The 23,918-nt window shown below is 40.5% G+C and overlaps 4 protein-coding genes across 6 annotated transcripts; all 4 read right to left on the bottom strand.

Annotated features, from left to right (window-relative positions):
- Window positions 1–772: 772 nt before the first annotated feature.
- On the bottom strand, window positions 773–11,188 carry LOC124187120. Of its 3 annotated transcripts, none has more exons than XM_046579381.1 (2): window positions 10,791–11,171; window positions 773–2,461 (listed from the first exon to the last, which is right to left on the bottom strand). In XM_046579381.1, exon 2 carries the CDS (start codon window positions 2,439–2,441, stop codon window positions 999–1,001), a length of 1,443 nt encoding a protein of 480 aa, XP_046435337.1. In that variant the 5' UTR covers window positions 2,442–2,461; window positions 10,791–11,171; the 3' UTR covers window positions 773–998. The 3 variants fall into 3 exon arrangements, with proteins under 3 accessions (XP_046435337.1, XP_046435336.1, XP_046435338.1); XM_046579380.1 differs by lacking the exon at window positions 10,791–11,171 and adding an exon at window positions 3,008–3,440; XM_046579382.1 differs by lacking the exon at window positions 773–2,461 and adding an exon at window positions 8,650–10,223 and having other exon boundaries at window positions 10,791–11,188.
- LOC124187125 lies at window positions 4,272–5,698 on the bottom strand. The gene is made up of 5 exons (XM_046579386.1): window positions 5,625–5,698; window positions 5,348–5,549; window positions 5,187–5,282; window positions 4,823–5,092; window positions 4,272–4,745 (listed from the first exon to the last, which is right to left on the bottom strand). Exons 2-5 carry the CDS (start codon window positions 5,448–5,450, stop codon window positions 4,573–4,575), a joined length of 642 nt encoding a protein of 213 aa, XP_046435342.1. The 5' UTR covers window positions 5,451–5,549; window positions 5,625–5,698; the 3' UTR covers window positions 4,272–4,572.
- A 1,901-nt stretch (window positions 11,189–13,089) lies between the features above and the next one.
- On the bottom strand, window positions 13,090–20,090 carry LOC124187123. The gene is made up of 6 exons (XM_046579385.1): window positions 19,792–20,090; window positions 17,686–17,868; window positions 16,423–16,620; window positions 15,463–15,840; window positions 13,610–13,840; window positions 13,090–13,468 (listed from the first exon to the last, which is right to left on the bottom strand). The coding sequence occupies exons 2-6, from the start codon at window positions 17,758–17,760 to the stop codon at window positions 13,328–13,330; spliced, it is 1,023 nt and encodes a 340-aa protein (XP_046435341.1). The 5' UTR covers window positions 17,761–17,868; window positions 19,792–20,090; the 3' UTR covers window positions 13,090–13,327.
- A 1,785-nt stretch (window positions 20,091–21,875) lies between these two features.
- On the bottom strand, window positions 21,876–23,917 carry LOC124186480 (tropomyosin-like). The gene is made up of 4 exons (XM_046578232.1): window positions 23,747–23,917; window positions 23,603–23,655; window positions 23,189–23,515; window positions 21,876–22,495 (listed from the first exon to the last, which is right to left on the bottom strand). The coding sequence occupies exons 1-4, from the start codon at window positions 23,793–23,795 to the stop codon at window positions 22,223–22,225; spliced, it is 702 nt and encodes a 233-aa protein (XP_046434188.1). The 5' UTR covers window positions 23,796–23,917; the 3' UTR covers window positions 21,876–22,222.
- Window position 23,918: the final 1 nt, after the last annotated feature.

The raw sequence follows: 23,918 nt of genomic DNA, 5'->3' as shown, positions 1-23,918 counted from the left end.
GACGAAACATTTTTTTTTTACGTCAAGATTTTCAAAAGAATGATATTTTGGATCCAAGCCATTCGTTCCGGAATGTGAATTTTTTTTGTCATACATATTGATAGATAATCAATGAAATTCATTCAGTTCAGGTAGAATTAAAGGATGGAGTTATTTGAAGTAAAAGAAAGTACATTTTTATTTTTTTTTTTTTTTGTCGTTTTAAAATTAAATTTCGGCAAAATGATGACGAATTACTTCCAGTTAGATCAAAGCGACTCGTACCCAGTGCTCAAAGGCCAGAAAAATTAATCAGCTGTTTGGGGGGGCCGTCGTGCCCCACATTTCCCCAACATCTCGCATTTCTATTTGATTATTCCTTCCATGCTCATCCTCCGCACCCTCTTCAGAAAATCGTAAAAACCAGTCACAGGAACGCGACCCTCGGTTAGTTCACGGAGCTGGCTAGCCGGGGAATCTCCTACTTTTGTTCGGGGCTGGTGGTTAGTTGAAAAAGAAAATGACGGTGAAAATTGTCCTCAACCCTTCGTTGAGGGCCAAGTCAAGCCGTTGTAACCCTCATTGTAACCATGGCCTTGGTCACCGTAGCCATGGGAATGTCGAGAACTACCATATTCTAGGTGAGTCAAACCCATCGATGAAGGTTGAGGCTGTCCTCAGCCACGCGTTCACCATGCTGTACTTCCGGTCTAGCACACGAATTCGAATCGCTGGAGATGCTCTGAATCCTTCACCTGCAATGATCTCAGGATCTAATTTAAATACAACGAAATAGCGGAGTACTCTTTTTATTATTCATACTTAGACACACATTTTTTATACAAAATTTTTTCTCCGATTGGTAAGCGTTGATTGAAAAATATGGGCAACATGTCGCTTTGCTTAAATTTTCGTCTCTATTGTTGCATATTTCGAGTGTCCGGGGCTACCCGCACATCCCTGATATTCAGCATCGGAGAAAAAGTACGATTTACCGAAATGGAATGGCAAGCCAATATCTACAAGGAACAATCATCAAGAAATACTACTGAAAAATCTAGATTCCTCTCTTTCGCGATTTGATTTAAGTCATGCAGTCTCTGATGATCCGTGGAATCCAAGGTCGGGGAGTAAAACGTTTTCAATTTTCCAAACCTTGTATTATCGAGCATGATGGATGATATAATATCTACAATCGGCTCAAAGTCCACGAGCGTAAGATCTTCGAGCTCTGGCATTTCTTGAAATTCAATCGTCGCGATCCGCATGTAGCAATGTTCTATAGCCAGTTTTTTCAATTTCATGAAAGATGGTATCAGCAATTCATCCATATGCATTCTGGGTCTGAAAGCGAATACAAATTCCTGGATATTTTTGCAGTATTCATGAACGAAGTTCACATCAAACTGCGACAAATGACCGACTACTGTAGTAGGCAGGTTCAGTTTTATTACAGAAATATTTTCGCCGATGATTTTTAACAGTTGCCCGAGATGACGTATTACGGAATAGCTTCCCCAGAAACTGAGCTCCTTGAGGCTTTGGAGATTTTGCAATTTCTGCAAATCACCTAAAATCTCACAGCAAAACTGGAGATGAGTCAAATTTGGAAAAAGTGTCACGATGGTGTCTAGATCTGAATTCTGAACCGACCCTCTGAAACAGTAGCGTTTCATCGATGGACAGACCAACGTCTGTCGACGCGAACACGGGTCGTATGTTTTGATTTCATCTCGCCCCGGAAAGTATTCGTCTTCGATCACATTGAACTCCTCTAGTTTCTTGAGATCTGACAGGAGCCTGTTTACGGCATTGTTCGTCAATTTTGAAGCGCAGCCACGAAAATCAATGACGCGCAAGTCGGTGCACGGCCGCAGAGCTCGCAATCCCTCGTCACTGACGTTTACTGAATTCATAATGTTCAATAATTGCAGTTTCCTGCAACGCCTTCCAATGATCTCGAGTTCTCGGTCACCGCACCAGCTTATCAACCAGAGTTGAGTCAAGTTTTCTAGGCGAAAACAGCGCAGGACATTATGATTTGCGAATTCGTAAGGCGGATTGTGCATTTTCAATGCGTCTATGTTCTGAAATCTGCAGTAATCAGGGCTGTCGAGGTATTCGAGGTGCAGGTCTGAACATCGCAGTCCACGTATTTCTACGTCCATCATTATCTCAACCGCTGCTCTGTTGTGCGCCAGTGGGCGAACGCGACCACTCGATTTCAACAGGTCGTAGCCGAAACCCAAAAATGTTTCAAAAAATTTTTCGCAGAACTCTGCATGCTGGCCAAGGATTGGTGGCAGCCATGAAAACACCTCAAGTTTTATCTCAGTAATACTCTGACGGAGTTTCTCCAAATCCCCCTTGACGCTCAGCTGGTGGCAATAACTCGCGCAGTGAGTCACGATGAAATCGAATACCAGTTCCTTCAGGGGTTCCGGCTGCTTGAGCTGTGGCATCTTGACGCTTCGAGATTTGTCTGCAAGTTCGAAATATAGAATAAATGACCGAGTCAGTGCCGATTGATTCGGATGCTTCAAATATTAGCGATTATATCTAGAGCAGTTTCCGGCCAACGAATCAGCAAGTTGGAAAACGTTGATCGGTACAAGACATTGCTTTTCCATCTCCTCTGTTACGTGTAAAAAAAATCGACGGCGTGAAAAATAAAATGCTAACTGGATATCGAGAAAACGCTGAGGCAATTGATGAAAATAAATGTTTCACCTGAACGACGACTCGATTCCAATCTAAGGAATCACTCGTAAAATTTGACCGTGAGCTTGTGAAATCGGTTTAAAATAATTACCGGTCACTAGTAAAAGAAAACCAGAAGTAAATTTTGAATTTTGTGTTTACAAACAACGTTCAAAGAAAAATCAGGTAAGAAAAATGGGTGACTCAAGGCGAACGAAAAACAATTGAACGTAATTGTTCCAGGCGTCTCCGTTCCAACGAGTATCGCATTCAGCTAATTACGCCGCCAATTACGAGATAAATTATTCTCCAAAATCGTTTCACTCACCTCGAGTCGCGTAGAATGTCTCGTAACCTCTTCAATCTCCCAAGTGTCCCTTATATGACTTGCAAACGTTTTCACTACTGAACCGCAGTTCTTTCGATTCTATTTCAATTTGATTTTCACTCTGCAGCACAGACGCGGCTATTGTCATATAAAAATATATAATTAACGCTTGTCGGGGTTTTTATAAACCCAAGCCGTTGACATTCTTCTCAGCGAGCTTGGAAACATGCTTTGGTGTATAAGTCGTAACGCAGAGGCGCGTATTTAGAATGTATCGGAGTCCGCGTACCCCCGAAAAGACAATAACACGCATTTAAGCGACGTGTTTCAAAATAAAGTAAGCCCGCGAGTCAAGTGCCGTTGTGTATTCGATGTGTGTGGGTGTGTATAAAGCGTGCTAGCTGGGAATTGAACTGTTACAAGGAAGCATGATGGTGTATTACCGGCGATTCGACCACAAGGTAATCGAATACTTGACAATCTCGCCATATAGGAAAGACCGAGGCTTGACGGACGCCCTAATAAACTCTAGAATATAAAATGTTCTTTCCACTACTGAGGTATTATCAGAGAGTTGTTCAATATGTCTTGAATCGAAGTATGCATCATTCTTTTACTATGTAATATTTTTTTTATTCGAAGGATTTTTGAAAAAATGATATTTCGGATACAGGCCATTTGCTCCGGAATGTGATTTGTTTTTGTCATGGACATTCACAGAAAAAGAATGAAATTCATTTAATACAGGTAGAATTAAAGAATGTGGAGTTATTTGAAGTGATAAAATTAAAATTTGTTCAATTTGTGGAAGGTGTGCTTCGAGCTCCGATTCTTAATTTTTTTTTTTTTTTTTTTTTTATTCTCAATTACAAATCACATTATACAGAATGGTTTGTAACGAGCAATAAAAATTTAACGTTACAGTACATAGCAATCTGAAAAGTCATCGGTAGATTGAGCCGAACGTGAAATTTTATAACAATTTCACTAATGCTTTTATGTTCCCATGCTGATGAGCTGAACTAAATTATTTTCCTTTTTAGGTTTCGAGATGCTTCTTTGAACTCTCACACATGACCTCGAAAATAGGTAGTTTTCAGATTTAGTTGACCTCACGTACCGATACTTCACTTTCGACCCACTGTAAATAACAGCGATTTTACACTTTGGTCATATAAAGACTCGTTCGCGCGCGAAAAATTTTTTCGTTATTATAGTCATATGAATCGTAAGGTAGCGGGGAATTTTCTCCAAATATCATTTAAGAACGCGTTACCCGAAGGAAAGAAAATTTTTCTCACAAGAATGTAGAAATTATTATACTAAAAACCATGCGGGTTCTACGATATCTACACTGAACGAGTGAGAATTGATCTCCTTGACAAAGGAAAGAGAAAAAAACCAGATGCTCTCTGAACTTCAATACTATTCGAAGACTTTGTTGTACATGCACGTATAAATTTTCTTTGCTGTTTATCGCGTTGAAAGTCAATCCTTTACTGTATTTTGAATTTTCTTGGGTCCGTTTGGCCCAGGTGCCGGCTATGTCGATGGGAGAATACTTCTCACAAGATGTTTTTGGGAATCGGAAGCTCGCAGAAATAATGCTGATATCGTACATCTTTGCCCTTGTCGCAAGGGATAGTTTCTAGAAGACCGGTCCAGGTTAGTGTTCCGACACATCCGAACTTCATGTCAGGTTGACCAATCCCCCATGGTATGTTATTCACAACGGATCCTGCAAAACGAAATAAACGATCGATTATTTCACGCAATATCCGTGCACAATAAGGATTTTGCGAAATTGAAATTCACCGTCATGAATGCTGATCCATTCGTCGCCAATACGATGAATGCCTACATGTAATCTGCTAATTTTATCCAAATTATTCAAATAAGTATACGTCTCTTGGTCTGCCACAACCAAACGAGCACCTTCTTTCTCGCACAGTTTCTTCGCCTCCGTCCAGACTACCAGCGTCTTGTAATTTTTATAGGCCACACTGGAGTTGAGATATCGGGCGTAGCCTTCCGGAAGTGGCTTGTAGATTTCGTTTTGGTCGGAGGACCGATTCACAAGTGGATCTGTAGATCCAATGAAATGTGTGGATAAGTCTGATGTTAGAAGTATTGCATACGTGTCTGGTTTCCAATGGATCTACCGTTGGAAGATCAGTACCATGAGTGAAATTTTTTGTGGTTGAAGCTGCCGCGATGAACTGACCCAATTGCTGCAACGATATCGAAGTGCAGACCGGGACCCTCATGTCACTACCTGGAACCAAAGTTTCTTTCAGTTTCGTTGCTCTTCAAAACTTCGACATCAAGATGTTGTCTTACCGAAACGGAGCGTGAAGCCAGCGTTTGGTGCAGGGCACAAAATTCCCAGCAGGACAAAAAGACACGCAGGCTTCAATAATAACGACTCGAACCGTCCGATCATATTTACACTGAGATTAGTCTTCGGCGAAACTGACCTTATCAACTTTTTCGTACAGCTCTTCCTCAAATATTTTATAACAGGCGATTCGTCGGACAGTCCCTGTGGGTGAAAAGGACAAGAACAAACAATAAGCAGAAAAAGTTGACAGAAAATTGAAACTTTGTTTATATTTACCTCAAGTTATAACGGGTATGTATATCACTGTAATTGATACGTAATGTTTGTATGATGTCCTGCTGATAGCTGTCGAAACTCTGGACTGAACTGAACTGAACTGCTGCTGCTGCTCGCCTCTTTATATAGTCTTTGGTACCGCGGTAAAAAGTATGTACGGATAATGGGGGGAAGTGGCTACACGCGATAGTGATGCTGACAACAGCGGAACGTCGTCGTGTCTCGATTTTCAAACCAAATCTGGTGTTTCATCCGGACCCGTATTCGCAGATATCCGTCACACGGTAGTTTCAAGTCACAAGATCGCGGTATTCTCTCAAACTTCCCGGCAACCCCCGCGTACACGTGGCGTCGGTCTCGTGGCTTTTTGATCATCTTATTTCAATCGCCGCTCTCATCCTGTCCCCTGTTAGCTTTCGGCTCCGGGTGGCTTTGTGCCATGCCGGACACGAAACGGGTGACCCAACAAAACTCGGGAGTTAACTTTTGCGGAGGGGTCTGCGTCCCCAGAGCGATCCGAAGATCTCTCTGGTCGTCGGTTATCACGGCAACGGATCCACCTTACGGTGCCCGTTCACGTCGAGATCATCCACGATAAAAGCGGTAAATTATCATCATACGAATAATTTTTAAGCCAATGCACAGGACGAAGAAATAACTATCACAAACGTGTTTTCGATGCTCTGTCGATTGTCGGGAGAATTTTGAATGTGCGATACAACTTCTACAAATACTTTCAGCTACCTGTTTGTTTATTCGGTCATTCGTTTCCGTTCGTCAGACAACGTAATTCATGCGAACTGCCGGGAATCCGTTACTTTGCATACCCTTTATGGTGCGCAAAGTCGAACTTCCCATGCAGGTGTTATAAAAAATTTGATTATTACCACGACCATCGGCTCTTGTTCACAGACGAAACCTTTTTCCAGTTGAGCAAAGTTCACTTGTGTATTATTTGATTAAGCATATGCCTCTAGAAGTATATTTGGCGATAAAGCAACTTGATATGTGCTTTTTTACTCGATCTACCGAAACGCAAAATAAGCGTGGACGTTGCTGGAAAACGATACATAAGATTAGGAAAGTATTATGGGTAGATTTCGGGTAGAAGGCTTAGATGGAAATCCGAAAAATTATCGGGTCATCCGGCCAAACGTTAGTTTTCATAATATTTTCACCGATGCTTTCATATTTCAATGACAAAGTTTAACAAAATTATTCTGTTGTTCAGGTTTTAGCATGATAACTTCTCTGAACTTTCATACATCGCTTCAAAAATGGGTATTTTCAAGATTCTTATGACGTCGAGTATCGACACTGTAACCTTTGATACACTCTACGTAAAAGCGATTAGTTTTTTATCAGCATCATACTTGTTATCGTGCGGAAAAAATTTCTGTAATCATAAGTATAACTAACAGCCCATCCCGGATTCGCACGGGCATATAATAATATAATAAAAGAAAATACACAATGTTTAAAGTGAGTTGTCCTGAAAAATTGTAATACATCATTTTGTTCTATCATTAATAGTTTTCTCAGCGCACGCGATTGAAGGAAGTTTTTGGAACGAAGTTCCTTATCGCTCGTTCACCGTAGGGGCTAGGCGGAAAAAAACGACACCAAAAAACCGACACTTTTTGGCTATAGTGCTCGTTTGCTATAGTGCGCGCGATCTCCCTCTCTCTCTCTCTCTCTATTCCAGCGTGTGCGCGCGCTCTCTCTCTCTGTCTCAGCGCTTGGGGTGGGAGACGGCAGCAGCGGTCTCTCTCACTCACAGCGCACGACTATACTTCGCCCCTCTTTCTCTCTCCTACAGCGTACAACTATACTTTGGGCCGCAGCGCGCTCTCTCACAGCGTACGTCTATACTTTGCCTCTCTTTCTTTCTCATAGCTTTCCCACTTTCTCTCTCTCTCTCTCACACAGCGCTCGGAAAGAAAACAAGCGGCATCAGTATAGCGTCTCTTTGTAGCGTAAGGAACTTCGTTCGTACCGGCTGTCCCATGACAGCTCTCATTTTTTTTTGTTTATTTTTTTACAACTTGGGTTAGATTATTCAAGTCTTAGTAAGCATCCCTAATTTTTTTGAAAAAGAAACATAGCCTATGTCACTCGGGAATAGCGTAGCTTGCCAACGGTGAAAGAATTTTTTAAATCGGTCCAGTAGTTTCGGAGCCTATTCGTTTCAAACAAAGAAACAAACAAACAAAAAATCAAATCTTTCCTCTTTATAATATTAGTATAGATATAGATAATCGCAAGATTACAGCGAATTTTTAGTACAGATAAAATTGAAATTGAAATTCGATAGATGGAGAGAAGAAATTTCACTTACTAGCAGAAAGTGAAAATGTTTTACGAGAAGGGATAAAGGTTTGTCAATACTTGTACACTACTGTAAGTACACAGGTAAATAATTTCACACCTTCCAAGAATTTTTTACGATACGTTTTTTTTTTTTCGAAACTAGAATTTTTCATCGACGTTTTGAGAGAAAATATTGAATCGTCTTATTTTAACTGTATCTCATAGACTGTCGATTAGATGATGAAGATAATTTGCGCACTTTCTTATTAACTTGGTTTTGATAGGTTCCACCCCCTTACTTTTCATGGGAGAGCTGACCGCTTGAGCATTATAAATTCACAAAGCTTTGACCGTGCCCGGCTGTAAGTGCATCTGCTCACCGTCCGTACATTGTGAAAAATGTAAGTGAAAATCATGGTGAAAATTGTCCTCAACCCTTCGTTCAGGGCCAAGTCAAGCCGTTGAAACCCTCATTGTAACCATGGCCTTGGTCACCGTAGCCATGGGAATGTCGAGAACTACCATATTCTAGGTGAGTCAAACCCGTCGATGAAGGTTGAGGCTGTCCTCAGCCACGCGTTCACCATGCTTTACTTCCGGTCTGGCACACGAATTCGAATCGCTGAAGATGCTCTGAATCCTTTACCTGCAATGATCTCAGGAACTAATTGGAATATAACGAAATAGCGAAATACACTTTTTATTATACATAATTGAACACATTTTTTGTACAAAATTTTCTCTCGTATCACCGAGCGTTGATTGAAAAACAAGTTATATTCAGCATTGAAGGAAAATTATTATTTAGCGAAATAGAAGGCCAATCTCACATCTACAGATCATGATCGGAAATAGTTATAATTTTAAAATCAAGATTCCTCTCTCTCGCGACTGTATTCAAATCGTCGAGTCCGGTATCTCTTCTGGACGTCAAAAGCATGGAGCAGAACCTTTTCAATTTTGGGAATTTCACATTATCGAACATGGCACGTTCGACAATTTGTACAACTGGGGTAAAGTTCGCGAGCATAAGAGTTTCGAGCTCTGGCAATTGATGAAATTCTACCGTTGCCTCCCACGAGCTGCTATTTTTTAACGAAAGTACTTTTAATTTGTTGAAAGGCGGCACCACCAATATATCGTGCGGTGCATTGGGTTCGTAAGGGAGTACCAATTCCTCTATATTTGGGCATAATTGATGAACGAAGTTCACATCATTCTGTTTGAAATATTCGTTCCCTCTGAAACTCATCTTTACTTCTAACGAAGAAATATTTTCGCCGACGGTTGTCAACAGGTGCCTTACGTGAGTCAATATGGAATAACTACTCAAGAAACTGAGTTCGGTGAGGTGTTTGAGGTTCTTTAATACGGTCAAGTCACTGAAAAACTGACAGCAAAACTGAATATAGGTTAAATTCGGAAACAGCACCGTGATCGCGGTTAGATTAGCCTCCGAAACCGGCCCTCTGGCACAGTAGCGTCTTATCGACGGACAGACCAACTCTCTTGGTCGCGAACACGGGTCGTATACTTCGACTCTGCCTGCCCACGGCAAGTAGTCGTGTTTGATGATATTGAACTCCTCCAGTTTCGTATGCGTCGACAGCAGCTCGTTGATGCAATCATTGGAGATTGCTGAGCCAACGAAATCAATGACGCGTAAATCGGCGCAAAACTGCAGAGCTCGTAATCCGTCGTCGGTGACGTATCGCGAATAGGTGATGTTCAAGATTTGCAGCTTCTTGCAATGCGTTCCAATTATCCGGAGTTCCTGGTTGTTGCATCTGGTTATCAACCAGATTTCGATCAGGTTTTCTAGACGAAAATAGCTCATGGCTTTGGAAGATGGGAATGCGTGCGACGGACTTTGCATTATCAATACCTCGATGCTCTGAAATCTCCGATACTCAGAACGATTGGCGCATTCGAGGTGCAAGTCCGAACATCGAAGTCCAGGTATTTCTACGTCCATCATTATCTCCACCGCTACTTTCTTGTGCGTCATCGAGCGAACGCGACCACCCGATTTTGCCATCTCCTTGCCAAGCTTTGAAAATTCGTCAAAAAATCTTTCGCAGAACTCCGAGAGCTGGTTAAGAATCGGCGGTAGCCATGAAAACACCTCACTTTTTATCTGAGTAATGCTCTGACGGAGTTTCTCCAAATCCCCCTTGACGCTCAGCTGGTGGCAATAACTCGCGCAGTGAGTCACGATGAAATCGAATGCCCGTTTTTTCAGGGGTGTTGGCTGCTTGAGCTTTGGCATCTTGCCGCTTCGAGATTTGCCTGCAAGTTCGAAATATAGAATAAATGACCGAGTCAGTGCCGATTGATTCGATTGCTTCAAGTATTAGCGATTATATCTAGAGCAGTTTCCGGCCAACGAATCAGCAGGTTGAAAAACTTTGATCGGTACAAGACATTGCTTCTCCATCTCCTCTGTTACGTGGGGAAAAAAATCGACGGCGTGACAAATAAAATGCTAACCGGACATCGAGAAAACGCCGAGGCAATTGATGAAAACAAATGTTTCACCTAAACGACGACTCGATTCCAATCCAAGGAATCACTCGTAAAATTTGACCGTGAGCTTGTGAAGTCGGTTTAAAATTACATACATACCGGTCACTAGTAAAAGAAACCCAGAAGTAAATTTTGAAAATACCGAGTACCGAATCTGTGTTTACAAACAACGTTCAAAGAGAAATCTGGTAAGAAAAATGGAGGACTCAAGGCGAACGAAAAACAATTTAACGTGATTGTTTCACGCGTCTCCGTTTCAACGAGTATCGCATTCAGTTAATTACGTCGCCCATTACGAGGTAGATTATTCTCCAAAATCATTTCACTCACCTCGAGTCGCGTAGAATGTCTCGTAACCTCTTCAATCTCCAAGTGTCCCTTGTACGATTTGCACGCGGTTTCACCGCTGAACCGCAGCTCTTTCGATTCAATTTCAATTCAATTTACACACCACAGTTCAAACGTGACTATTGCAATATATATATATATATAATGTATAATTGACACTTGTCAAGGTTTTTTAGAAATCCAAGCCGTTAGCATTACGTCCAACGAGCCTTTAAGCATCCTCATATGTATACGTTGTAACGCAAAGGCGTGTATTTATTAGAATATCTTCGAGTCCGCGTACCCCCGAAAAGACAATAACACGCATTTACGCGACTTGTTTCAAAATAAAGTAAGCCCGCGAGTCAAGTGCCGTTGTGTATTCGATGTGGGCGGGTGTGTGAAAAACGTGCTAGCTGGGAATTGAACTGTTACAACGAAGCATAATCGTGTATTACCGGCGATTTGACCACAAGGTAATCAAATACTTGACAATCACAGTATGTAGGGAAGACCGGGATACCACGGACGCCCCAATAAACTCTGGGAAACAAAATGTTCTTTCCAATATTGAGATATTATTAGAGGGCTGTTCAATATGTGTTGAATTGAAGTATGCAACATTTTTTCAGGACTGACAATTTTTTTTCAAGATTTTCAAAGCATGATATTTCAAATAAAGGCTATTTGCTCCGGAATGTAAATTTTTTTTGTCATGCATATTGATCGATAATAAATGAAACTCATTCAATACGGCTAGAATTAAAGGACGCGTAGTTATTTGAAGTCATTTACGGTGCCTATTGGGCCGTGAATTTTTGAAATTTTTTTACTTCAAAAATATGTGTTGGATGTCAATTCTTTATTAGCAAAGACCGGTTCGGTTGTATTCAGGTATAGTTAGTGTAGTGTATACCATAACTATGAAAACGAATGTCAAACTTGTTGACCATTTATGTTACTGGTTCGTACAAAGATATGTTATTCTTCAACCTTATACCGTTGCCCAAAACTGCGTTCAAAATGTTAGTTTGTCAATAAATCCATTGACATTTTGAAACCGACAAAAAGTATGCTCGCAAGTTTCAATCGAAGTGTGTAGGAAAATGATTTGTAAATTTTATCATATTACTTAATCGCTTACAGAGATTACGGAGTCTTATGATGATACTTAGTCATAGAAATAAATATTAAAATACAAGTTACGATAACAGGATGACAAAAAAAAAAATTAGGAAGATTGTCTTCAAGAATAAGATAGCAAAAGTCTCACGTATGAGACGTTTTACGAGGTCTCGATTGAGACTGGAGGATTATATTTTACATCTTCTTGTAAAAGTCTTGTGGGAACGCCCTTAAAAAAAATCGAAAACAATATTGAAGAAGCACTCGTTCTTATCAGTACTGGAGAAAATCTGAAGAATATAATCAAATCAATGAAAATTCGATCATGATTGTATTCATCTCCGAACACCGTTGAAAAATTTTGTAGTGATTTATGAGAGCACTGTTAGAAGATTAATTCAATCTATGTTTGGCATCGGCTGTTACCACTGATCGCCAAATTACTCGCAGCGCCGCATATTAAATGGCTTTTACTACTGACCGAAGACACGGCAGGAATGAATATCGTTCGACGTTCACAATCGAACGATTTCTTCTCCGTCGGTAACTTATCGATAGTCACACACTTACATGTTACGATCACATGATCTTAGCTGTAACTTGAATCACTCGAGTTACTTTGAATGAAAATCGTCTCCATTTTTCCGTCGGTATGTTACTCACTGTCGAATTTACAGATCGCTGTTATTTTGCTGGGTGATGTAAATTTCTCACTATACTTACGTACAGAAAATCACCCGAGTTTATTACGCCGCAAAATTTGGAACATGAAATTTTAGTTTCATTTTCATGCCGAATTACGTTGTAGTATTATTAACGTCGTTTTCTTTTTTTTTTCCATTAACTTTCTTCGAGGTAAAGTTATCGATCATTTCGTGATGTTTTACAGTGAAGAATTATTTTTCACTTCTGTCTCCCTTGCAATAAATTATTCACATCGGGCGAAAAAAGGGGAAGGTTTCTGAATTTTTCGAGCCAGAGCAGAGATTAAAAAAAATTTAAGAACTTGTCATAGATTTGTCCTACTTAATTGATACCAAAAGTATATTCGTTTACATAAATTTGAAATGTTTTCGCACGATTGATTTTGAAAGTCTTACTATTTTATCACAAATACAATATATCAATTGATAGCTCTTTCACATAGGCAAATAATTTTTATTAGAAAACCTGCGAGGTGTACAAAAATATTCATATTACAAAGATATCGAATTAAAATTACATAATTATGAATGTATGGCTTCAGGTTATATATACTTAGACCCTATTTATTTACAGTAAAAATCTCAAGTCAATGATGAAAAATTTTTTTAAAAAATAAATAAAAAAAAATTCTACGCTTCTGTAGAGACGGGGCAATTTTTCAATAGTTTCATTAGTACAAAAAATAATTCCAAGTTTGTTTATTCAGAGTTTCAACTTCGTCGTGTATCAGTCGTTCTGGAACCGCAAGTCACGGTATCCCACCATTCGCACCTCTGTTTAGTCTCGCTGAATGCTGTTCCGGCTGCGCAGAGAAATGAGCTGATCCCATTCTCGCGACACAAATGAAATACCTGCGAAATTGCAAGTCACGTGTGTAAATAAAAAATAAATTACCTATGAATTCTTAAAGGGAAACAAATATGTAAATGAAAATCGATCGAAGCAGATAGAAAATCACTCGCCAACGCAATGGAAGAATCGAAAATACTCACTTGACACTTTGTGTCAGGGTCGGGAAACATTCCCCGTTTTTCTCCGCATTTAAATTTCGTCTTCGGTATTCTCACCAGGCCTGTGTATCCGGACGATTCCGTTTCCGGATAATGCGAAACGGGTTTAGAACCGGAAGTAGAAGCTGCTCTTTTAACCGTCCTAATTCCGGACGAACGACGAAAGTATCGATCGTGATAATCGTTCAAAAATCCCTCGTAATTCGTAATGATCTGCATGAATTAGAATGATTAAAATTTCTCTGTCGATCTAAGAAGTTGACCGGTTTTCAACTCGTGCATGAAAACAAAAAAAAAAAAAAAACATACGATTTTTACTAATTCGGCGATTAAACCTTTGTCGATAAAACTATTCATCTAAAAATCAAATAATGTGGACAGGGTTTCAGTTTTCTATTAATAAATAGTAAAAACTTAAGTTTGTCTATTTTTTCCGCAATCTCTACGAAAGGAACACACATTTTCACACACACACAAGTGATAATTTATTCCACGAATAAACGAGCGCAGTGCGATCGAGAAATTGTTTCGAACAGCACGATGAGGCAGTTCCAGGATGCAAGTGTGACGTAGAGGTATCGGTCTAGTAAGATCTTCAAATTACGCAACGAGCTCGTGGGAATGAAGATAAACTTCCGAACACAAGACGTGCAGATATGCAATTCACGGTACGCTGCAGCGCATGAATGCCTCGAATGTGTGCATCGGTTGAATAACAATAATAATAATGATAATAATAATAATCATAATAGTAATAACACGATTACGGAAAGCGCAACACACGTGTTACAAATCATGAAAATGTAAGATCAGGATATGCAGCTCGTTGATACGAAAATTTATTTAAACTGAGTTTAATCGGTTGTATAAATCAGGGTCGATCAGATATCACGGATTTTATTTGATAAATGTTAGAAATGCGGTTACATTGTTTCTCGTCTATTTTTTATACCTAACCTTTGATAGCTAATATTTTATAAGATGAGAAATTGTTGCTCAAATAACTGGGCAAGAAAAGGAATTCACTTTTCTTATAAATCCTAGCAGCTCAAGATGAAGAAACCGACGTTATTCATTGTGTCAGTCACGCGATACACTTTTATAGCCTTCTGACTTCAACATCACGTATCAATTACTTGCAACGTGTCTGAGAAACGTGAGAGTTTAAGTGTTTGGTGGATTACATTCTCTGGAATTTAAGGCCTTTTTACAAGCTTTGTATTTCTTATCCCAAAGTTTTGTGTACAAAGCAGAATTCAGATTTCGTATTTAATATTTGAATTTATAACACACTGAAGCAACTGTTTCAATTTACTATTTTTGCCAACCCCCCCCCCCCCCCCCCCTTTGTTTTTTATCAACTGTTGTAAAAATCGGAGCGTAAAAAATTTGAGATTTCTCTGCGATAAATCGGGTCGCGTAATCCGAGCTCAAAGGTGCGAACAGCGTCTGTAAGTTGAATTGAAATTTGCTGTGCACTTTCATCACTGTTAAGATGCATCGCCTTGATGCTACCGCCGTGCGTAATTACATCAGAGCTACGAGCAACGGTGAAATTATCATCTTTCACTATTACGTTCGAAGCTGCATAGAAAAATGCCAGAAACAAGGAAAAATATTTGAAAAATTTGTATCGTTCGGTTACTCATTTGAGTCTCTAGACTCCAACGTTGCAAGACAAAAAAAGAAACAAATGAATAAATAACAAGTAAATCAAACAACCCTGGGAGGATTTGAAACAAAACCGTTTTGACAAAAAAATTTCATTATCAGACGTCGTGATTCTTGCAAAACCTAAGGATCTTAAAAAAAAGGTTAAAGAAAAGATTCCGTACCTGATGAGAATCGAAGAAGGGAATATCGTTGACGAAGTAATCGTCAAACGGGTCGTAAATCACTTCCCAGCTATATTCCGGGCCCCAGATTTGACGGTTTGGAAAATACGTTTTATGCTCGAACTCGTCCCTCAGCGGGATGACGAGGGGTGCATGAATGGGCTTGAAAGCTCGTGGTCCGTTGGGTCTGGTACAACCGGGTCGACCCGAGTAACTCGAAAGTGCATTCGACGAGCCTCGGTAACCGCTGCCAAATTTCGCTGCCGTCTGGCTTTCGGCCGGACGTCGAACCAAGTACGTCGTGTCGACTGTCTTCGGATGCTCGTAGTGATTGCGACCCTCCGGAGGCACGTATCGCCCATCCGGGGTGAGGTAGACCTTGGAATACAAGTTTGCATTGTGAACGGTGAAATTTGCGAGTCAGGAAAATTTGGAATTTGAAAAAACCGTGTGTCTTTGGACTTGGAGATGTGATTTTTCAGAGCATTGATCGTTTTATCAGCTTTACGGAATATGTTCCAAGGATTTTTATGCAACCAAAAACTGCACAATTGGTGACAGCGGTGGGATGACTTTTGATCATTGAAATTCTGGTCGCTTTACAAAAGTCACTTCCACTTTCTCATTCATTGCAACTTATTTTTCTTATCTAGTGGGTAGTTCTTTTTTAAATATTTTTTTCGAAACTCTGTGCTCGGTACATGTTCACATCAAATATATCGTCGTGAGAATATTTGTTTTCTTTGAGCATTTGAAGCTTATAAAATCTAAACGAAATTTATAACTTCATTTTTGAAAATATCTGTAAAAGATATTGACTCTTCTACCAAAAACTCTGAATTTCTTTTTGTGATACATTATTATACTTCGTAGTTATTGAATTCTTCTGAATCCATCACCGATCGTTTGAGTAAAAAATTTCCGCATTGACTACAATTCTTGATTGACCCGTTTCTCTACCTTCAGGACTTCCGGCATTGCTCCCGAGGGATTAAAGTGTTTGTGAACGTGGCGAGCTTCGAGAATAACGCCGTCAGGGATGGTGATTCCTTCTTTGTTCAGGCGATTCAGGGCTAATCGATCAGCGCGAAAGGCTTCTTCGGGAATTTTCCCACCCTTGGAGGGCAGGACCTGCTCCCTGAAGATTTGTCGCTTTTGCTGTAAAATTCAAATCACTAAAATGAATTATTCGACTCGGAATGTAACCGAAACCTGATTAATCGATTAGTTTGTACTGGCAGAATTTTAGAGGCTAATTTCTTCCCGTATAATAACTATAAAAATTCTCTCGTGTCTAAATCCGACGCGTGTTTAATGTGCGTTTTATGTCCCAGATATTAAAAACCGTTCACTCTGATTCTACAGCTGTAAATCCTCTTCGCGTACTTTCACTCGTCACTCGTTAGGTCCTCTGCATTCTCTTTGTTCACCGCGATTATAACCAAGATTCGAACGACAGCCAGCGGCCATAGTTTGTAATAAAAGTTTTATACCGCATCAAGATTAGCAGCAAATACCAGCGCTAAGAAATCGATGTGCAGTTCCAATTCTCTGCAAAAATCTTTTACTTTTCAACCGCCAAAAAATCCTTCCAAATAGTTTTAAAAATATATACGTATTTATTTTATCCCCCAATTATTTATACGTGCATTACGACAATTTCCCCAGAAAAAATTTCAGCATCGCTGCATGCGGTGAATAACGTAACTTGAGAGCTTCCGCAGACGTTGTGTAATGACGCGACTAAAACGTCGAGGGAATTATGCATGTTTCTAACAGTCCAGGCGTAATTAACAGAGCGTAAGATCGTGCGGTAAACGTGAACTATTTTGCATCGATGTAAGAGTCACTCGTAACACGTTCATATTATTGTGAGAAATCTCTAGGTCGTTGCGTAACGCTTTTCAGTAGTCGCTTCTTCGACGTGTTCGGAGATCGCTGATAAAAACTGCACAGTTTTTCTAATTATAAAAATATAAATAAAGCTTTAATAAACGCGAAGAATATCACGATGACAATAATTTATTCTATCCTGTCTTTGATCATTTTTTTAAATCGTGACGATGCTGCGATTTTATGGTACAACTTGTGAAGCTAACATCATTTTCTCACGAGTAGGACTGAAACGCATTCTTGAAGATTTTTTTACAATCGCGAATGTTATGTACGGTTGAACAAAAATCAAAATATGAAAACTTGGTAGCAAAAAATTGTCCGTCTCACCTTGTCAGCTCCGTGGACCTGGAAGAAGAAGCCAAGCACCAAAATGACGAGGAGATGGGAAACTGCGGATGCCATTTTTGAAATCAACAACTCGAATCTGTCGTGAAACCTTCTACCGCAACCGCGACGTCCATCATTCTATCGTTTCATTTAGTTGACGGCCACACAGACCGCGTTAACTCTCTGAAAATTACGAAGATGACGATAAAATCGTTGAAGTAATCAACGCGTGGCTGCAGCCTCACGACACGTGTACAAGTATGCGGTAAGTAAATGCCGGTATAAATATTCAGACCGGAACCAAACGGCCATATCTTGGGTCAATTTAACTTGTGACCGGGAATAAAATTGGCCTAGCTGTAGAGTGGTCCAAAAAACGTATGATAACAATATCGGTGGAACCAACACATCCGATAATCCTCACTTTTGCTCGTGTTTGAGGGATTTTAGAAGTACAGTCATTTGCACGGCCGTCATTAGAAGTGAAAGCAGGATGCGAAACAAAAGGGAGGAGCACCTGGTCGCAAGACAAGATCGTAAACAACCAAGTGAATGTGAGATGAAAATTACGCGAGAATACGTTAAATATTTCCGCACTTAGCATAAGCGGCCTGCTGAGTTGGTGTTCTTCGGTATGGAATAGGCAAATATTACGGAATTGAGAAAGTGGTAAGACTTCGTTGGAGAGTAGCAGAAACGTGAAAAATTATGCGACCCGTTTCAGGGCCGGTGAAACTGGAAAATCCAGGAGGATTATTGAGACAGTTATTTTTCACCGGAAGTACTGGATATAATAAAAGTATGAAATGGAATCCGGTTGGGCAGGTCGAGAGGTGAAAGTTCAAATTTAGGTGCCATGAATTCAGTTGCATCGGCATATCAGAGTGGTAGGTATCGTTTTTCGCGGATGGATCTGTGGAAATGAAAAAACGAGGTAAGCACTCTACTCTACGTGGTAAAAACGCGAAGGAGAGAAAATAAACGGTCCTTTTTCATAGGCGAGTCTGTCGTTACAACGAATTACTTTTAACCTCGTCGCCTAATCGACTCGCTTCGGATCCCGTTCACCGCTGCAGACATCCACAGATGAACCCAAAACCTAGCCAGCTCTCACCCACGCCGCAACTTCTTTCTATCCACAATCTAATCCCAATGAAAGCGGATCCGCGGCATGGTCAACGGTCGGAAAAGAATCACATCGATACTTCGATTCTGATCAGTGATACCATCTCGGCGACGCAAGAGTTCCGGTTGAACAAAAGTATTGAAGAAAGAGTTTGAGGACATGAAAGAGGGACATTCAGCGTTGGATGACTTTTACATTTCAAGTTCGCTGAATGTGGTTGATGGTATTCCACACTCGAATCACGCGCTGCTCATTTACCAGTTTCTTGGGGCAAACGTGAGATCCAATGACTGTCCAAATTCCTTGAAATTCAGAGGAACCAGCTAGTCTGGTTTACTTTTTAAAGTTTAAAGAGGGAATGACGAACAATTACGTGTCTCGTACGAAACCGCGAGCATCGTTCTCTTATACACTTGGCACGTTCGTCAAACTCAGGCTACTCCGAATGCAGGGGAAAGTACCAATTGCTTCTAATCAGGATTGAAATACTCCAAACAGTTTCGACATTTCCCTGCTAATTGCTAATCACCATGGACGTTAATGGGAAATCGCGCCTAGTCGGGATGTGAGAGACGAGTCCATTATCCGCTTGACAAAGTTGCAATTATACGATTATTACGTCTGCTCAAGGTCAACACTTCAGACTTCGATCAACGTCGAAATTCGCAGAAACCAATACCCAACGATTCGAATTACCTAATTCTCGCTTCATCCTCCGCGTGGATGAACCTCGGGCAATTTGAACCCATCATTTTGAAACGACGATCATTCGCGTAATCACTATACCATTTTGATCTCACTTTCTCTTGATCATCACTAGAAGATGATTCTTAAAAATTGCCACACATGTTCTTCCAGATTATTTGCCAGTCACGATTACCAAGGATTCTTTAACATTCTTTGTTTCTTTAATATACGTAGAAGAATTTTTTTTCCATAGTCTAACATTTTTGCCTGGATAAAATTGATGTTGTACTTACGATCTGAGATTCTTCTCGGTTCGTTCACCACGTCGAATATCACCGTGGCTAAAAACACTGTACGTCCACAAATTGTGAAAAATTCTACTCCTGCTAATTGTACTCTAACTTTTCTTTATCCTTATTCAAACCTTCAACCCTTCTCAGGCTTTCCGGCTTTACGGATATCGGGAAAACGGAAAGTAATAAACCCCTGATCGGGCCGGAAGTCGATATTCAACAGAGAACTTTTGGCGAGCTTCTTGTCCGCGGTAAAGAAAGGATGATACTAGTATGAAGACCGTCGTTTCCTCCGTGATATACCACGGCTAGCCATCCGAAGGTACGAGACCCCCTTACACAGGTACCCGTAATGTCTCCATAAACGCAAACCTGTGTAAGAATTAGATTGTGTGTACCTACGTACATCCACGAACCTTCTCCAGGAGCAACAGCTTCTCAGCGAAGAAGCTGAAGTGGGCACTTCGGTCGGCCTACGAAGTGCACTTTCACTGTATGAGTAACGCTCTGCCAGCTTCCGTTATTAAACTGGGTGATCGATTCTCTCAATCTCGTTAATAAAGCGGTGCGAAATTTTCATGACAGAGCGAGATACGCGGCTTATCGGTTAACTCGAGCCGTCGTTCCATCGGTAAAAAAAAAAAGTAACATGTTTCACAGGGTTGAATTCGATTTTCAAAGCGATCGCCGAAAGTACAAACGAATAGTAATAATCGCAATGCCACTTTTCTTTAAGCTTCCGCGTTCTTTTGTCAGACATCGATTCCTTCATCTGGATTTTTAACGGTATTCTATAATCAGGCAATTTCATCGGATCGGTACTTTCTCGTTATTGGATGTAATTGGCCGACGATGATCTCGTTTCACCTGATCAGCCAGACGTCTCGACGAATCGTTTAATTTTAATCGCGAGAAAAAATCCTACCTCATTTTCAAAATCATTCTTCCACATCTGTTTATGGATTATTAAACACACTGACTCGTAACCTCGAGTGTTGTTACTCTGTCCAAATACGTAATAAGTGCGGGTGAAATTTTCGTAATCATGAGTTATGTTCCAGCCTTTCAACATCTCTCGGTTACAAGTGAACGGACCGCAATTGAAAATGACATCATACATTCGTCACGGTTATTCAAATATTCGTAACATTCAAGTTTCACTGATCATCTCGAATCGAAGGGTGAACTCAAAGCTCCCGTAGAGCTGAATTGTTACTCCTGAAATTTCGACAAAGTTTTTGATATTGAATAAAAAACTGCAAACTTTTTTTTTTTTTGTTTTTTTCTGCGGAATTACCTCCAACACCATTTTCCAGATCGTGCTTTGTGCAATTATCATTAACTTTGAATGTCTGAGTTGCAGTCTGCGTGTCTCGCCGCTCTTTTTCCTTTTTCTGTCAGTCCTTTTCCGCAGGATTATTGGCCAACGAGTAGAGCCTGCGACCGGAGCCGCAGTATTACCGGTTTCAAAGACAATGATGTGGCCGTGCGATATTGTTGCGAAAAACGAACAGCAGTTGCGTTATACACCGGATTTAACGAACGCCCGCAAACGGTTGACTTCTCATTGTCATAGAGCACCGGAATGAGTACAAAAAGAATATATTAAGCGAAATAAAAAAAAAAAAAAAAAAACTACTTCCGGCATTGATAAAACGATTCCGAGAAAAGACCCCGGCTCCCCTGACCTTTGGCTCGAGTGGTCAATGTCCGCATATCGAAGTTCACTCACGAGCATTCAGGTGAAAGGACCGTCGGCCAGTTACTTGGGTAGCAATAATTCTTTCGACAAAATTGTCCCGGTTATTCTCCCCGATTTTTATGCCGAGTTTATGCAAGCATGCGTGCCGTTTAATGACAACGAATTACCTTTTGTAACCGTAACACGCACCGCATACGGTCTTACGGTGAGATTCATAAAACGAGTGTAACGAATTATTCCATCATGTGAAATTCGCGCAGAATTTTCCATAGGACGTAAACGTAATGAAAACTTGTTTAAAAATTGTTATAAAAATACTGTAATATCGATCAGAATAATCAAAATGATCCCAACTTTGCTTTTTTTCAAAATTTTTGTCCAGAACAAGTTTATTGATAAAGACAATACACAGGTAAAAATATTTGATCGGAAGTTGACTTTACATCAGTTCTCCAATACGGTTATAAATTTTCACTCACATTTATTTTACACCTTGGGTTATTATTTTATTCCTATTCTTTTGCCACATAGCTGAGTAGTAAATATCTTCTGCGGTACCAAAGGAGTGAAAGGCGTCTGGATAAGTCGCGTTCCCAACGGTAAGTAAAGCAGAACTTTGTCAGTTGTCAAAAACCAACCGCCGATACAAATGACCGTGGAAGGATGATGAGAAAAAAGAAAAAGTTGACGAAGGAAAAGGACGAGGAAAATATTTAAACCCCAGCCATTTCACCCCAAAATTGCAACTTGTCCTCGTTTGTTCCTGTTCGCATTCAGTTTCGCCGAATGAGCTGCTGCGCTGGCTCTGTAAGCCGCCTGCTTCGTGTTCGTCAAATCCACCTTCGCCGACTGCAGCTGCTTTCCAAGCTCATCGACCCTGTGTCTAGCCGCCTCAACCAGCTGCTGCTTTTCGCTTAATTCCTGCTGCGCACCCTGAGCTGCCGCCTCGGCGTTCCCCAAATTTGCGTTCGCCGTTTGAACCGCCTGTCGCAACGTTTTTAGCTGAGACAAAAGAAAAAAAAGAAAAAAGAAAGAAGGAAAAAATTGTTAAATCCTGTCTTTGGTTGAAAGTGTAACTTAAAATGATAATTTTTAAGGTCTGCGCTATACTCTTGAGTGTTTTTGTCTTTTTACATCCGGAGCACCTCCTCGTGTTTGACACCTCCGATGAAGAGTCCGTTTCTGACGAACTTTGATTAATCGTATCTTACAAAGTATGACGACACGTTCAGTTTGAGACAAGGTTCTTTAATTGCTGGTGAAACAGTCAAAAGTTGAATGTTTCTATAAGAAAGAAGCTAGGATAGTTACAAATTGAAATTTTACAAGAGCTTGTGATTACTTGGCCAAACATCGATACTTTGTATCAGTTTCATCACGAGATAGCCACGCATTGAATAGATATTTCTCAAATCAGGTATATTCATAACTCAGAAAGATCTGTGGGAAAAGAAAAAAAAAATAAATAAAACTTGAAATACTGGAATTATGAACAGAAACTTAAAAATCAATGGAAACAGCTGGTTCCTTTCCTTCCGTATTTCCTGTCTATCTATTCTCAAGGAGATGTTCGTAACTTACGAATATAAAACGGTGATGTACATACGCTAAAGGTGTGATTGTTTTGTGATTGAATCGACGGAGTATCGATTTTCGGTCAAGCAGCATCCTTAATTTGAAAATTTCGATCCTTACCTCCTGTTGAACTTCTTGAGCGGCTCGAAGAGCAGAATTAACGTTCGACTGTGTCTGTTCCAGGGACGAGCTTTCCTCCTGGACGACGGCTTCAGCCTCCTTGAATTCCTCCTGGAGCTGATCGACGACCGCTTCTTTACCAGCCAACGCAGCTTCCGCGGCCTTAGCAGCTTCTATGGCTTTTTCGGCGAGCTGAGACTTGACTTGATGAGCAGCTTGGGCTCCGGCTATGTTCTGAGCGTCGGAAGCTGCCTTCGCTTCCTGGGCAGCCTTCTGAGCGATGTTCGTCGCCTTGTTTGTCTTCTTTGAAGCGTTAACTCCGAACTGCTGAAGGTGAGTGGTAACGAGATGAATCGGTCAAGGGGTTCATCTTTTCATACATAACCTTCAATGATTCAGCCGAAAATTACTCACCTCCGTACGTTTTAATCTCCTCCATCTTCTCCCGTCTGAATGACCGAAGATGACTGTGAAGAAAATACAGAAGATCGAGGATTGAGATCGATTAGGTTACAGGTGAGGTTGAGGGACGGGAAAAACGGTGGAACGAACACTCACGCATCCATATCAACACCATCGACAGTATCTTCATGTTAGAAAACCTCATCAAACCGATGTTTTGGTCTCTTCATAATTCCCGGTAAGTTGATGAGAAATGTAATGCCGTATTTTTTCTAAAAACTGATCGTTAAACGTTGAACACCGACACAGTCTCTTTGCAGATATGCGA

Source organism: Neodiprion fabricii, chromosome 7 (genome assembly GCF_021155785.1).
Source record: "Neodiprion fabricii isolate iyNeoFabr1 chromosome 7, iyNeoFabr1.1, whole genome shotgun sequence".
Lineage (NCBI taxonomy): Eukaryota > Metazoa > Arthropoda > Insecta > Hymenoptera > Diprionidae > Neodiprion > Neodiprion fabricii.
The sequence above is the reverse complement of the archived record's forward strand: the minus strand, read 5'-3'. Positions and strand labels throughout refer to the sequence as shown.

Bases quoted from the DNA above. Each gene is read 5' to 3' on its own strand.
- LOC124187125 (XM_046579386.1), bottom strand. From the start codon at position 5,450: ATGATCGGACGGTTCGAGTCGTTATTATTGAAGCCTGCGTGTCTTTTT. The intron at 5,283-5,347 runs GTAAGACAACAT...CTTTGGTTCCAG, and splicing joins TGGCTTCACGCTCCGTTTCG to GTAGTGACATGAGGGTCCCG. The intron at 4,746-4,822 runs GTGAATTTCAAT...TTCGTTTTGCAG, and splicing joins ATGGATCAGCATTCATGACG to GATCCGTTGTGAATAACATA.
- LOC124187120 (XM_046579381.1), bottom strand. From the start codon at position 2,441: ATGCCACAGCTCAAGCAGCCGGAACCCCTGAAGGAACTGGTATTCGAT.
- LOC124186480 (XM_046578232.1), bottom strand. From the start codon at position 23,795: ATGAGGTTTTCTAACATGAAGATACTGTCGATGGTGTTGATATGGATG. The intron at 23,516-23,602 runs GTGAGTAATTTT...ACTCACCTTCAG, and splicing joins GGAGATTAAAACGTACGGAG to CAGTTCGGAGTTAACGCTTC. The intron at 22,496-23,188 runs GTAAGGATCGAA...CTTTTGTCTCAG, and splicing joins CTCAAGAAGTTCAACAGGAG to CTAAAAACGTTGCGACAGGC.
- LOC124187123 (XM_046579385.1), bottom strand. From the start codon at position 17,760: ATGGCATCCGCAGTTTCCCATCTCCTCGTCATTTTGGTGCTTGGCTTC. The intron at 16,621-17,685 runs GTGAGACGGACA...TGAATTTTACAG, and splicing joins AGGTCCACGGAGCTGACAAG to CAAAAGCGACAAATCTTCAG. The intron at 13,469-13,609 runs GTGAGTATTTTC...GCAATTTCGCAG, and splicing joins ACCCTGACACAAAGTGTCAA to GTATTTCATTTGTGTCGCGA.